This window comes from Scomber japonicus, chromosome 18 (genome assembly GCF_027409825.1).
Source record: "Scomber japonicus isolate fScoJap1 chromosome 18, fScoJap1.pri, whole genome shotgun sequence".
NCBI classification, from domain to species: domain Eukaryota; kingdom Metazoa; phylum Chordata; class Actinopteri; order Scombriformes; family Scombridae; genus Scomber; species Scomber japonicus.
Genome location: NC_070595.1, coordinates 28,440,105 through 28,455,759, shown reverse-complemented (window position 1 = coordinate 28,455,759; position 15,655 = coordinate 28,440,105). Strand labels below are relative to the sequence as shown.

The 15,655-nt window shown below is 43.3% G+C and overlaps 1 protein-coding gene across 1 annotated transcript; it reads right to left on the bottom strand.

Annotated features, from left to right (window-relative positions):
- Positions 1–9,223: 9,223 nt before the first annotated feature.
- Positions 9,224–12,394, bottom strand: LOC128379344 (gastrula zinc finger protein XlCGF26.1-like). Its single transcript, XM_053338962.1, has 2 exons — positions 12,221–12,394; positions 9,224–10,642 (listed from the first exon to the last, which is right to left on the bottom strand). Exons 1-2 carry the CDS (start codon positions 12,392–12,394, stop codon positions 9,224–9,226), a joined length of 1,593 nt encoding a protein of 530 aa, XP_053194937.1.
- Between the last annotated feature and the right edge of the window lie 3,261 nt (positions 12,395–15,655).

Sequence of the window (15,655 nt, the reverse complement as noted above, 5' to 3'; positions counted from 1 at the left end):
ATGATGCCCCCAACCATAGACATATGTACATAGATGCTGCATTGACTGTGGAGAGGCCTAAAGTGTCGCCATCTTGGTACAGGGCTAGCAGAGGCAGTAGTGCATGTTTATCTATGGAGGTAAGAGGTGCTCCACAGTTTCAAAGTAGAATTATTCACTGAACTCTCGACCGATTTCCAAACGGTTTGATTTGTTAAAAACGTGTATATCTATCTATCTATCTATCTATCTATCTATCTATCTATCTATCTATCTATCTATCTATCTGTCTGTCTGTCTGTCTGTCTGTCTATCTGTCTGCAATTTGTAACAATCAACCCGTGTGAATATATGTTGACAATTGAGCAATTTTATTTATTTATTTATTTATTTTTATTACAATGGAGCGATGTATGATCACTTTTTAATAGTGCAAACACGTCATTCCTCTATAGACGTAATGCTGCAGGAGCGAGTGGCCCTGTATCAAGATGGCCGCCGTGTAGGCACGTCGCTCCAATCGGCAGCAGCAGTCAATGCTGCGTCTACGTAACATATGTCTATGCCCCCAACTACACCCTTAGCGGTTGCTGTATTCGCTCCATGGTTCTGCAGGTGCTTGGGAGTCTTTAGGAGTCTTTGGGATTACGTCATTCTCGGCCTTGAGTTGTGTTTTTTTCACTCAGTGTTTCCCAATACTCCCCACAGCTGCTGTTCAGCTGTCTCAGCAGTGTTTACCACAAGTTACTTCAATCTCAATATTACCCAATTACTTTTCTTACTGCATTCTTTTTCTATAATAATAATAATAATAATAATAATAATAAAAGTGTGGATTATATATTATCACATATATTGTGGTTTTCATCCTTATTCACTCAGTAGATGCTGAATCACACACATCTTCATTTAACACATCATCATTGGTTTTTATTATCATTAGTAAATAATAGTCAACCAACAAATTCCCTTATATTAAATACAATCTTATGCATTGTTAAAAACTACCTTCAAAAATTATACTCCACATTAACTCTCAGTTTTATACCACTGTCATGTGCGAATGATAAATATGAAGCCAGATGGTCATAGTTTTACGACAGGTATTTTTTACTCCAGGATGTGACTTTACGGCCAGGTTGGGAGTTTGCTTTAGCGGCAGTGGTGGAAATGTTTTTCTAACCTTTTTGTATAAGGACCACATAATGTGACCCTGCTGTTAAATGTATATAATTATCTCATTTTAAATTCCCTACTGGCAGTCAATACAGTTTAATTAGGCTGATATAGCGTTCTTAAAATATTATAACATATTTTAATTGTATCTATGTGACCTCGAGATTTGTTAAAATAGGCACTTTTTATGTGCAAACTCACAGTTAGATGGGTTATGATTATATACTGTAAATACAAGTTGTTTTATGTATATCCAAATATGTTTTAAATCCTTTACACACCACTAATGAAATTCTTGTCAGCTTCATTGTATTCAGATGGCAGCAGATGTTTCAAAGGTGAATATCTTCAAATAAAAATATACCCATCACACAGCAATTTAAGATTGAAGATTAATTTATTTTTTGGGTTATAATGACAGAGTAAAAAAAAATGCAAATATAATTTTCTGTTATATAAATATATATTTGATTATACAAAATAATCTGGTTTGGTGACAGTTCGTAGAGATCACATGTAGCCCGGTGGACCATATCCATATCCATATCCATATACCACTCCATATCCAAATGGGACTGGCTGTGGATGGATTATATCAAGGATTGTGATTCGATTCGGATTCCAGACACAATCCACCTCCCTCACCAATCCACACCCGGGAGGTATCCAGGCAGTGTCGAACACCGGGCCATATCTGGGGTCCTGCCAGGTCTTCCCACGTGGGTGGTTCTTATTAGTGATGGTGATCACTCTCCCCACGTCAACCAAGACCCTGAAGACGACTTTGTCATACTCAGGGTGACCATTGGGATAGTAGCGCGCTTTAATCAGATCTCTGCTGAGGTAGACGCCCGGGCCGAGCAACCCGTCTTTAGACTGGCGAAAACCATAGGTCAGGATGGATGCAATGTTTGCCCTGTTGGTGCCGTGATACATGACGTACTGTTGCCCTTCAGCTGGCTCTGAGAGGCCCAGTCGACCTACTCCCATGGGCAGAGAAAAGGTATCTTCAGCCCACTGGAACTGCTGTTGCTGGTACATGTTGGTCTCAGTATCACTGTAAGAAAGAGATTTATAAGTGTAAAGACTTCAGAAGGGTTAAATGCACAGAAACAAAACATCACTGCAAATAAAAAGAATACAGACATGAAAGAAGACACACATGATCCAGAGACATGCTACTATAGGATACTAATATTTAAGGATTTTTGAGGTTCAGTTCTTCTTGATGAACAAAACCAAACTAAGTGAAACAAAACTAACTAAAGGCAGCTAAATGCTAACCTCTATATGCTAACATGCTCACAATGTCACTACCAACATGCTGACATTTTCAAAATTTCACATTGACCAAATACCTGCAAAACTGACATTGTCATCAGCCTCAGCTCTACTTTGTGCTTACTGCTAATGTGTGGCTTGCTATAGTAAACCACAGTAAGCTGGTAAACATGGTAAACATTATAAGTTTCGTTTTTAGCTGATACATCTATTCATTGTTCCTCTTGCTGTGATTTGTGTGACCCTGGACGAGAGGATGTGTGGGAGTGGGAAGGTGAGGGGATAGATAACAGACTGTATATATTTCCACATGTCAAGAAGACATCTTTCAACGTTACAGTGTTTTTAGTAGCAAAGTCTTTTTGTTACTATACTTCCACCACAGCTCAACAGGAAACACTAAGAGGGAATCTGATGCTAAAAAGACTGTAAATGTGTCAGATATCACTTGATATGACTAACTCACACTGTTACCATAGTAACTATAATAACTATAATAACTCACACTGCTGAAGCTCAATAGAAGCTGATCAGAGACTTTATAATGCATTATTTTACATAGAAAGCACATTTGAAGGAGATCTTTTAATAGTATCATACTTATTAATTAGTATAATATCATAATTCAGTATGAACAGGAGGAAAAAAACTCCTATTTTTATGAGACACATACAGTGTTACATTTCAAACACTTTTCTTGTTTCATTCATCTTGCAAATGACACATGTAAATAAGAAAAAGGGTTATAAAATGCAAATGAGAGAAGTTGTCTCATTTTAACAAGGAACACGTAACAAAAAGGTTATTTAGAAGAAGTTATATTATATTATTATTATATGTTTTGCAAGTGAGACCTGGGCAAGACAGGGTTTAACATTACTTTATATATAACAGCAGAGTCTTATTTTGTTAAGCTGGCATCATTACTTTGCTGTGAATAACAGTGTAGTCAAATCTCTGTTCTGATCATTCAGGCCTGCAAAGATAAAAAAAAAGTGCTTTCAGAAGTCAGGAAGCTTTTTAGTTGTGTCAGACGTGTCAACAACCCTAACCCTAACCCACTAAATCGTGACCTGATAAAAAGAACGGTAAAAACTCACGTACCTCTCTCCAGTGTTGAGTTGGTCGCTGCGTGCAGGCAGATAGTAAATGAATGCTTGCTTAGAAGTGTCCAATGTAAAAAGCCTCAGGACTCTGGAGGAAATGCCATATATGGGCATCCATCTACTTTCTGTTTCGTTTCTCTTCACACTCTGTTTTATTGGCTCTCCTCAGTACGTGAAAGAGTTTAAATGCTGCACACGGGTGTTTTCACCACAGCAGTGACGTGTTCTGCTCTGCTAGGGACTGACTTCAGACACATTACGGCCTTGAGTCTGGGTAAAATCCAACTCCAGGGATTCCCCGTGCTGCTCCTGGTTATGTTTTCCCTGCAAGTGAAAAGAAAAGAAAAGAATGTCACACAAATGAGCTTCATGAGAGTGGGGAACCCTCCTGTTGTCCTAGAGTCAAGCAAGGAAGGGAGGAAGAAGGAAGGAAGGGAGGGAGAAAAGGAGCAAGGAAGGGAGGAAGGAAAGGAGGAAGGAAGGGAGGGAGAAAAGGAGGGAGGAAGGAAGGAAGGAAGGGAGAAAAGGAGGAAAGAAGGGAGGAAGGAAAGGAGGGAAGGAAGGGAGAAAAGGAGGAAGGAAGGGAGGAATGAAAGGAAGGAAGGAAGGAACGGAGGGAAGAAGGGAGGAAGGGAGGAAAGGGAGGACAGAGGAAAGAAGGAAGGAAGGTAGGAGGGAAGGAGGGAGAAAGGAAAAGAGGAAGAGAGGAAGAAAGGAAAGAAGGACAGAGGAAAGAAGGAAGGGAGGAAGGAAAGGAAGGACAGGTGGAAGGAAGGAAGGGAGGGAGAAAAGGAGGAAGGAAGGGAGGAATGAAAGGAAGGAAGGAAGGGAGAAAAGGAGGAAGGACAGGAGGAATGAAAGGAAGGAAGGGAGGAAGAAAGGAAAGAAGGACAGAGGAAAGAAAGAAGGAAGGAAGGGAGAAAAGGAGGGAAGAAAGAGAGAAGGAAGGAAGCGAAGGAAGTAGAAAAAGGAGAAAAAGATTTAATAACTGAAAACGCACCCTAACTGCTTTTCAGTCGTCTTCGCTTAAGTTTCGATTCTGAGAAAGAAAGATAACGTCATATCAGCGTTACACACCCGGCCTCCTGTCGTCCTCCCGGGTCAAACTGACCCCATCTCTCTTTGGACTGTTCCTTCCTTCCTTCCTTCCTTCCTTCCTTCCTTCCTTCCTTCCTTCCTTCCTTCCTTCCTCCCTCTTTCTTTCATTTTTCCTTCCTTATTCCCCTCCACCCTTCTTTCTTTTGCTCCCTCCTCCTTCCATCCTTCCTTACTTCCTGCTTTCCTCCCTCCTTACTACTTTCCTCCCTCCCTCTCTCCTTACTCCTTTCCTTTCCTTCCTTCCTTCCTTCCTTAGTCCTTTCCTCATTCCCTCCTTCCTTCCTTCCATCTCTCCTGAATTCCTTCCTCTTTTCGTCCTTACTACTTTCCTTCCTTCCTTCCTTCCTTCCTACCTTCCTTCCTTCCTTCCTTAGTCCTTTCCTCCCTCACTCCCTCCCTCCTTACTCCTTCCTTCCTTCCTTCCTTCCTCTTTTCGTCCTTACTCCTTTCCTTCCTAAAACTAAGTAAAAGTGCGTGGCCTTGTCAAACCTGGCACTGTTCCAGGAGTCTGAAGAGAACATCTCTTATCATCTGAAGGCAGCTTGATGACCTCACATCTGTAAATGCAGGGTCGTCCCTCCTTTCCTTTCTTCCTTCTTTCCTCATTCCTTCCTTCCTTCCTTCCTTCATTCCTTCCTCCTGTCCTTCCTTGATCTGAGGAGGAGGGTTAAAAGGGTTAAAATGTGAAAATAAATGTATGAATAACTTATTTAGAGAGAATATATTAGAGGATTATGGTAAAAATGTCTAAGTGGTGTAACCAGAAAAAGGAAAGAATAAAGACAGGAAAGAAAGAAGAAAGAGAGGAAGGGAGGAAGGAAGGACAGAAGGAAGAAAAGAAGGAAGGAAGGAAGGAAGGAAGAAAGAAAAGGAGGAAGGAAGGAAGGAAAGGAAGGAAGGGAGGAAGAAAGGAAGGGAGGAAGGGAGGAAGGAAGCCTGATTACATACCAGAGTATTATTGATGTAACAGAGAGGATCATAGAGTCTGAGCAAGGCCAAGGCTCCAGAGAGGAAGGAAGGAAAGGAAGGAAGGAAGGAAGGAAGGAAGGAAGGAAGGAAGGAAGCCTGATTACATACCAGAGAGGATCATAGAGTGTGAGCAAGGCCAAGGCTCCAGAGACAGATGAGATAAAGCAGCGTGAGAAAGTCTTCAGCTCAGCAGGTGTGTGAAGAAGGAAGGGAGGAAGGAAGGAAGGAAGGAAGGAAGGAAGGAAGGAAGGGAGGAAGGGAGGGAGAAAAGGAGGAAGGAAGGAAGGAAGGAAGGAAGGAAAGGAGGAAGGAATGAAGGAAGGAAGGAAGGGAGGAAGAAAGAAGGAAAGAAGGGAGAAAAGGAGGAAGGAAAGAGGAAGGAAAGGAGGGAGGAAGGAAGGAAGGAAGGGAGGAAGGGAGGGAGAAAAGGAGGAAGGAAGGATGGAAGGAAGGAAGGAAGGAAGGAAGGGAGGAAAGAAGGGAGGAAGGAAGGAAGGAAGGAAAGGAGGGAGGAAGGAAGGAAGGAAGGAAGGAAGGAAGGAAGGAAGGAAGGAAGGAAGGAAGGAAGCCTGATTACATACCAGAGAGGATCATAGAGTCTGAGCAAGGCCAAGGCTCCAGAGAGGAAGGAAGGAAAGGAAGGAAGGAAAGAAGGAAGGAAGGAAAGAAGGGAGGAAGGAAGGAAGGAAGGAATGAAGGAAGGAAGGAAGGAAGGAAGCCTGATTACATACCAGAGAGGATCATAGAGTCTGAGCAGGGAGTTTCCACAAGGCCGTGAGAAAGTCTTCAGCTCAGCAGGTGTGTGAAGAGAAACACTGATAACAAGCAGGGGGGTCAAACATGCGGCCCGTGGGCCAGAACCGGCCCGCTGAGGGAAGCAATCCGGTCCACTTTCCTTCCTGTGTTCTTTTCCTTCCTCCCTTCCTTTTTTCCTCTCTTCGTTCCTTCCGTCTGTCCTTCCTTCCTTCCTTCCTTCTTTCTTCCCTCGCTCCTTTCTTTCCTTCCTCCCTACCTTCCTTTTTTCCTTCCTTCCCTCGCTCCTTTCTTTCCTTCCTCCCTACCTTGCTTTTTTCCTTCCTTCTTTCTTCCCTCGCTCCTTTCTTTCCTTCCTCCCTCCTTCCTTCCTCCCTACCTTCCTTTTTTCCTTTCTTCGTTCCTTCCTTCTTTCTTTCTGTCTTCCCTCGCTCCTTTCTTTCCTTCCTCCCTACCTTCCTTTTTTCCTCTCTTCATTCCTTCCATCTGTCCTTCCTTCCTTCTTTCTTTTTTCCCTCGCTCCTTTCTTTCCTTCCTTCCTTCTTTCTTTTTTCCCTCGCTCCTTTCTTTCCTTCCTTCCTACCTTCCTTTTTTCCTTCCTTCCTTCTTTCTTCCCTCGCTCCTTTCTTTCCTTCCTCCCTACCTTCCTTTTTTCCTCTCTTCGTTCCTTCCATCTGTCCTTCCTTCCTTCTTTCTTCCCTCGCTCCTTTCTTTCTTTCCTTCCTCCCTCCTTCCTTCCTTTTTTCCTTTCTTCGTTCCTTCCTTCCATCTGTATCGGTATCGGGTTTTCATAACCGATGTTTGTTCTGTAGGTTTCAGCATTTCCGAGCCTGCATGAACGCAGCATGGGACGAAGCCAACCAGGAAGTAACTTAGAGCTGCATTCTATCAAAAGGCCACCAGGGGGCGACCGTCTCTATACAAGTCAATGGAGAATTCACCAACTTCTCACTTGATTTCTAACCTCAGTAAACGTTTTCAAAATGTGTTTATGGTCTCAATCGCTAGTTTAAAGCCTTCTTCAATGCAGTATGATGTTCATTTGGGACATTTTGGCCTCCCTGATTTTATATGTGACGATAAAGCAGGGTATGCATTAGGGCGTGGCTACGTCCTGATTGACAGGTTGATTGACCAATGTCCTCCAGATCCAGCCCGTGTAACCATAGCAACCTCCCTGCTCCGCCCATGGCTCCGCCTCATGCCCATATAAGTAGAATCCGTGTTTTTATTTCTCCCAGCATGCACCTGAAATTTTCAAGATGGCGCTGCCTAGATCCGAAACTATTGGCTTCCGAGCAGCAGTCCACAAACCAATGGGTGACGTCACGGATGTTATGTCCATTTCTTTTATACAGTCTATGTTACAGCCCCCTTCCTGTCGTCCTCCCGGGTCAAAATGACCCCGTCTGTTTTTACTGTTCCTTCTTTCCTCCCTTCCATCCTTCTTTCGTCCGTCCTTCCTTTCCTTCTTTCTTCCTCCTTTCCTCCCTCCCTCCTTCCTTCTTCCTCCCTTCCATCCTTCATTCTTCCTCCCTTCTTTCATCCTTCCTCCCTCTTTTCCTTTCTTCTTCCTCCATCCTTTCCTTCCTTCTTCCTCCCTTCCATCCATCCTCCCTCCTTCCTTCTTCCATCCTTCCTCCCTCCCTCCTTCATTCTTCCTCCCTTCCTTCCTTCTTCCTCCCTTCCTCCTCCTTCATTCTTCCTCCCTTCCTTCCTTCCTTCTTCCTCTCTTCCTTCCTTGACTCGAGGACAACAGGACTGTTTTTAAGCAAGTTGAATTATTACAAAGTACAAAGTTTTTATGGTTACACCACTTAGACATTTTTACCATAATCCTCTAATATATTCTCTCTAAATGGATTAAAAGCAGAAATTTGATGCTGGGTCCACAAAAAAAGAATGTGTGAAGTTATTCATACGTTTATTTTCACATTTTAACCCTTTAAATTTAAACTGAACCACGTGGAGACACCACTGAGCCAAACATCAGAGTGTCTGCTGGTGTTTCTGACTTTGCAGCTTTTTCATATTTTCTCTCTTTGGGAGAAAAAACAAAAACCTCAAAGTGGAGAATCAAGTCACAAAGTGAATGTTTATTAAAACTGTCCCACAGCTCACTGCAAACATCTTTATGATATTAATATGATCTGATATGAACCAAAGAGTACAGAGAACATCAGACAGAGTGCTCGTGTTAAACTTCTTTTTAGTGGTTTTAATGGAGTTAAATTAAAGTGTCTGGAAATGAAGTAATGATGCTGTTATATGAGTTTATATGAAGAAACGATGAATGAAAACATATATCCAAAAAATATGCAAATGAGATTATCGGAGTCAAATCATGAAAACTGAAATATATGAAGTTTATAAGAAATGAGAAGAGATTGTTTTTTTACTGTTTTCTGACATTTATGGGCAAAAAGTTCTCAATAAATAAAGATTGTTATGGGATTATTAGAGGATCTGACTTGAGAAATCAGTGCAGATTTGTGATGTTTAGCCAATTAATCAATTAATCTATGAGACAATAAATTAATCAGCAACTATTTTGATAATCCAGTAATCAAAAAATGTTAAAATGTAGTTTGTTTCAGCCTCTCAAACATGATGACTTCTGCTTTTCTTTCTCTTTCATCTGTAAACTGAATATTTTTGTGCTAACTGGATGAAAGAAGATATAAAGAGGGGGAACGATGCAGAAAAACTGATAAAGTGAGAAAAGAACTGATAATGAAATGGATGGTTAGTTGTCCCTTCAGAGACAGCTCCTGTGTGATGCATTCAAAGACACTTCTGATGAACAGAAAAGGCGATATCGGTACCAAAACAACCCACTGGAGGGCTCCACATGCCGACAGTCACTTCTCCGTGGTGTGGCTCTTCATGTGGAGCCTCACGTACGTCTTTCGGTGGAAGCCTTTGCCGCAGACCTCGCAGCGGTGCGGTTTCTCCCCCGTGTGCGTGCCGCTGTGCTGCTTCAGGGTGGAGTGGTCGCTGAAACACCGGCCGCACACGTTGCACAGGTACGGTTTCTCCCCCGTGTGCGTCCTCATGTGCCGCATCATGTTGTGGCGGCAGTTGAAGGATTTCCCGCACTCGCTGCAGAGGAACGGCTTCTCGCCCGTGTGGATCCTCATGTGCATCTCCAGGTTCCCCTGACTGTCGAAGCACTTCCCGCACACTTCGCACACCTTCCCGTTTTTGTGCGTTTTCAGGTGCAGTTTTAAACTTTCCTCGGAGTCGAAATGCGTCCCGCAAACGCCGCACAGGTCCGTGGCGTGACTTTTGGCGTGATTCACCAAAGAAACGACGGAGTGAAACATCTTCCCGCACACTTCACATATCGTCCGGGTCTGCTGCTTTTTCGGCGACGGCCTTTTGATCTTTTTCTCGCCGTCGTTCTCGGCGTTTTCGCTTTCGAACGCGTTGTTCGGGTCGAGGCTCTTCTTGTTCACGTGGACCAGCAGGTGGCGTTTCCACGTGGAGTAGTCGTTGAAGCACTTGCCGCAGACGCCGCAGGGGTACGGCTTCTCCCCCGTGTGTATCCGGATGTGCCGCATCATGTTGTGGCGGCAGTTGAAGGATTTCCCGCACTCGCTGCAGTTGAACGGTTTCTCTCCCGTGTGGATCCTCATGTGCGTCTCCAGAGCGCTCGACGTGCCGAAGCATTTCCCGCAAACGCCGCAGATCCCGGCTTTCACGTGCGTCTTCAGGTGGTCCTGAAAGTTCTCCTCCGTGTCGAAGCGTTCCCCGCAGACGCCGCAGACGTCCTTCGGGTGAACCTCCATGTGATTCACCAGCGAGACGTTGGCGTGGAAAGCTTTGCCGCACACTTTGCAGCAGATGCGCGGTTTTGCTTTCTTGGCGGGAAGCGGTTTGGCGTCCGCCGATAAACGAGACGTCTTCCTCTTCTTCCACTCGCCGTCGCCGTCGCCGCTCAGAGAGCCGGCGCTGCCCCTCCACTCCTCGTCGCTGTCGTCGTGTTCGGCTGCAGAACAGCTGGAGGACGCAGCGCCCTCGTCCTCGTCGTCGGCCTCCTCCTCCTTCGTCCGGCCGCGCTCCGCCGACGTTCCCGGCAGAGGATCTCCTTCTCCTGCTTTCTGGAAGCCGGACTGAAGCGGCTCCAGCTCGTTCTTCACGTACGGAGGAGTGAAGATGAACCTGATGGTGTTGCCCTCCTCCTCCTGGCTGCTGCGGAGCTCCTGCTGGTTCTTCTCCTGGTCAACACCGGAGCTCCATTCCTGCTCACAGCACACCACCTCCTCTTCCTCCTCCTCCTCCTCATCATCCTCCTCCTGCTGCTGCTGCTGCTGCTCAAAGAAATCTTCATCCCAGACAGAGAGAGCCAGCTGTGGTTGATCTGCAGAAAAAAACCAATTAGAAACATTTTTTAAAAGTAAATTATGATCTAAATAAAGTCATGTTTTAAATGAAATATGCCAAATGTTCCAGCTCCTCAGATGTGAATATTTTCTGGGTTCTTTCTTCCTATAAAATGAAGATCTTTGAGTCAGTCGGGATAAAACAAGATATTTGAGGACGTCACCTCGGCCTTTAGGAAGCAGACATTTACACTTTTCTAATGACTAATTGATAATGACAGTAATCATTAGTTGCAGACAGTGCTATTACACATTACATATTACATTTACTTATACTAACTGGAACTACATGTGTTATGACATCGTCTAATACAGGACATACTGTGTGTTAAAAGGTCACGCCTGTTAGTGAGACAGTAGTCTGCATTAAAACAAGCAGCTGCCCAAATGAACACACAGGAGAAGTGACAGATGCCAAAAAGTTATTTAAAAGTCTCTGATCAGCTTCTATTGAGCTTCAGCAGTGTGAGTTATTATAGTTACTATGGTAACAGTGTGAGTTAGTCATATCAAGTGATATCTGACACATTTACAGTCTTTTTAGCATCAGATTCCCTCTTAGTGTTTCCTGTTGAGCTGTGGTGGAAGTATAGTAACAAAAAGACTTTGCTACTAAAAACACTGTAATGTTGAAACATAGAAGGTGAAGATTTGACTCATTTGGACGCTGAAGCTTCGTATTAGCTTCAGATCAACTTTTAAATCCATGTTTCCACAGAAGGAGGACTGTGGGTTTAGTCCTCCATCACTTCCTGTAAACATGATGAAGGATCTAATGGTCAGTATGAACAGGAGGAATCATTACAGCAAGAAAAACTGCTTTAAAGTTCATTTAGGATCCTGACTGTTGTTTTAAGACACTTGTAAAACTGTGAACTTGTCCTTTAAATGGATATAATACGAGCCGAAAGTTAAATCATACCTTTAAAATAATAAATATATTTTAAACCGTGGCTTATCACACATATACATTTACAGATACACATGCAAACTTTAAATGTCTTCATATTTCAGTGAAGTTTGGGCATCTTTACATTACACAGGTTACTGAGAGGCCAGCTCACCTGCTAACAAACCTGCTCTAACACCTGTCAGCTTCTTTCTAGCAAAGTATTTAACATCCTGACCTGTAATTAAAAACCTTTGACATCACTAACTTAATTAATTATCTGTGTCGCACTTCATTTTCCTCCTGGAAAGTGGGCGTTTTTACATTTCTTTTAATCCTAGGATGGCAAAGTTATGACCCGCCTTGCTCTACCTCTGATTGGCTACTCCTTATTTCTTAACCAATCCACGCATAGAATGGAACGCGCGTGAGCCAATCAGAGGCAGAGGAGGGCGGGATCATACCTTCGCCATCCTAGGGAAATAAAAAACTAGTGATCCCAGTGATTAGCCGGCGCCGGGGCACGACTAAATAAAGAAACACATGCCATTAATTCACAAACCTGAATGTGTGTTAATGTTCACGGCAGGTTTGGACAGAGTCTTGAGCATCCTGCGCTGCCGGCGGACTTCCCGTCTGGACAGCAGCAGCTCCTCTTCGTAGCCTGCGATGGTTTCTTTCACCGCCTCGAAGATTTCCTCTGCAGCGGCACACAGACGCTCATTAACCAGCTCTCTGAGCCGCTGCATGCTCGTCATGATGCGGCTTCACTCTCCGCTGATGCACCGGCGGCTCGGATAGATGTGCAACCCGTTTTTATATTATTATTATTACTATTATTATTATTTATTGTTTTTAGTGCTGTCTTGGTGTAGTGGCTCACTGCGGAGGAGCTAAGCCTGTCCTGCTGGCAGAGGAGGGAAGTAACTAAGTATTTGTACTTCGTTACTTTACTTTACATGTTAGCTACTCTCTACTCTTTACATTGTGTAAAACAGGATTCCGCCCTTCCTCTTTTAATCCCTTCCTTCTTTCCTTCCTTCCTTCCTCTTTTCCTCCCTCCTTACTCCTTTCCTTCCTTCCTTCTGTCCTCCCTTATTTACTCCTGAAGGAAGGAAGGAAGGAAGGAAGGAAAGAAGGAACAGTCAAAAGAGACGGGGTCAATTTGACCCGGGAGGATGACAGGAAGGTCCTCCCTCTTTCTTTGCTCCCTCCTTCTTCCATACTTCTTACCCTCACTTCCTTCTTACCTTCACTTTCTCACTTCCTTCCTTCCTTTCTTCCTCTTTTCCTCCCTCCTTACTCCTCTCCTTGTTTCCTCCCTTACTTACTCCTGTCCTTCCTTCCATCCTTCCTCTTTTAATCCCTTCCTTCTTTCCTTCCTTCCTTCCTCTTTTCCTCCCTCCTTACTCCTTTCCTTCCTTCCTTCTGTCCTCCCTTATTTACTCCTGAAGGAAGGAAGGAAGGAAGGAAGGAAGGAAGGAAAGAAGGAAAGAAGGAACAGTCAAAAGAGACGGGGTCAATTTGACCCGGGAGGACGACAGGAAGGTCTTCCCTCTTTCTTTGCTCCCTCCTCCTTCCATACTTCTTACCCTCACTTCCTTCTTACCTTCACTTTCTCACTTCCTTCCTTCCTTCCTCTTTTCCTCCCTCCTTACTCCTCTCCTTGTTTCCTCCCTTACTTACTCCTGTCCTTCCTTCCATCCTTCCTCTTTTAATCCCTTCCTTCTTTCCTTCCTTCCTTCCTTCCTTCTGTCCTTCCTTCCTCCCTTACTTCTTTCCTCCTGTCCATCATCCTCCTTACCCTTCCTTCCTTCCTTTTTTCCTACTTCCTTACTCCTCTCCTTCCTTCCTTCTTTCCTCCCTTACTTACTCCTGTCCTTCCTTCCTCCTGTCCTTCTTTCCTTCCTGCTGTCCTTCCTTCCTCCTGTCCTTCTTTCCTTCCTGCTGTCCTTCCTTCCTTTCTTCCTCCCTCCCTCTTTCTTTGCTCCATCCTCCTTCCATACTTCTTACCCTTCCATCCTTCCTCCCTACTTACTCCTCTCCTCCCTTCCTTACTCCTGTCCTTCTTTAATTCTTTCCTTCCTCCTGTCCTTCTTTCCTTCCTTACTCTCTTACTTCCTCCTGTCCTTCCTTCCTACTTCTTTCTTTGCTCCCTCCTTCTTCCATACTTCTTACCCTTCCTTCCTTCCTTCCTTCCTTCCTTCTTTCTTTCTTTCTTTCTTTCTTTCTTTCTGGATGGAGGACAAACATTTATCTGTGATCCAAATGTCTGAATCCTTCCTGACTGATTCAAATGTAACTTCCTGTAGATGGCGATATTTTCAAAGTAAAGCTCCAATCAGGCTCCAATGATTCCTCCTGTTCACACCGACGATGAACAGATCTGTAAAAGGAAGAGATGGAGGACTCATTTAAAAGTAGATGTGAAGAAAGAAAGAAAGAAAGAAAGAAAGAAAGAAAGAAAAGAGAGGAAAGTGAAAGAAAGAAAAAGAAGGAAAGAAAGAAAGAAAAAGGAGAAAAGAGAAAGAAAAAGGAGGAAAGAAAGAAAGAAAGAAAAAGGGAAGAAATAAAGAAAGAAAGAAAAAGGAGGAAAGAGAAAAAAAAAAGGAAAGAAAGAAAGAATGAAAAAGAAGGGAAGAAATAAAGAAGGAAAGAAAAAGGAGGAAAGAAAAGAAAGAAAGAAAAAGGAGGAAATAAAGAAAGAAAAAGAGAAAAGAAAGAAAAAGGAGGGAAGAAAGAAAGAAAAAGAAGGGAAGAAATAAAGAAGGAAAGAGAAAAAGAGGAAAGAAAAGAAAGAAAGAAAAAGGAGGAAATAAAGAAAGAAAAAGAAGGAAAGAAAGAAAAAGGAGGAAAGAAAGAAAAAAGGAAAGAAAGAAAGAAAAAGGGAAGAAATAAAGAAGGAAAGAAAAGGGAGGAAAGAGAAAAAGAAAAAAGAGGAAAGAAAAAAAAGAAAAGGGAGGAAAGAAAGAAAGAAAAAGAAGGGAAGAAAGAAAAAGAAGAGACTTTCATTGTTTCTTTCTCTTCTCCTTTGTCTTCCTCCTTTTTCTTTCTTTCTTTCTTCCTTCATCTTCCTCCTTTTTTTCTTTTTCATCTTCCTCCTTTTTCTTTCATCTTCCTCCTTTTTCTTTCTCTTTCTTCATCTTCCTCCTTTTTCTTTCTTCATTTTCCTCCTTTTTTTCTTTGTTTCTTCATCTTCCTCCTTTTCTTTCTTTCTTTCTTTCTTTCTTTCTGACTGTTGATTTAAGACACATTAACTTATTAATAAAGAATGACGACGTTTTAACATTCGATACTTTTATTGTGAAAAAAGTCTCTTCCTTCCTTCGCCTCGAAACTGTACAATCAATAATTTAAAAAAAAGAAAAAAGAAAATGTTCAGCTTGAAGAACGTTCACACACACACATACACACACAGAGTCTCACACACACACACACACACACTTAGTCTCACACACACACATAGTCTCTCTCTCTCTCACACACACACTCAGTCTCACACACACATACACACAGTCAGTCTCTCTCTCTCTCACACACACACACACACACACACACAGTCAGTCTCTCTCTCTCACACACACACACAGTCAGTCTCTCTCTCACACACACACACACACACATTCAGTCTCTCTCTCTCTCACACACAGTCAGTCTCTCTCTCTCACACACACACACACAGTCAGTCTCTCTCTCTCTCTCACACACACACACACACACACAGTCAGTCTCTCTCTCTCTCACACACACACACACACACACACAGTCAGTCTCTCTCTCTCACACACACACACAGTCAGTCTCTCTCTCTCTCTCACACACACACACACACACACACAGTCAGTCTCTCTCTCTCTCACACACACACACACACACTTAGTCTCACACACACACACACACATTCAGTCTCTCTCTCTCTCTCTCACACACAGTCAGTCTCTCTCTCTCTCTCACACACACACACACACACACTCAGTCTCTCTCTCTCACACACACACACACACACACACACACACTCA

Excerpts from the sequence above, each read along its gene's own strand:
- LOC128379344 (XM_053338962.1), bottom strand. The coding sequence starts at position 12,394 with ATGACGAGCATGCAGCGGCTCAGAGAGCTGGTTAATGAGCGTCTGTGT. Across the intron at positions 10,643-12,220 it reads AGACTCTGTCCAAACCTGCC|GAGGAGGAGGAAGAGGAGGT; the intron begins GTGAACATTAAC and ends GATGATGAGGAG.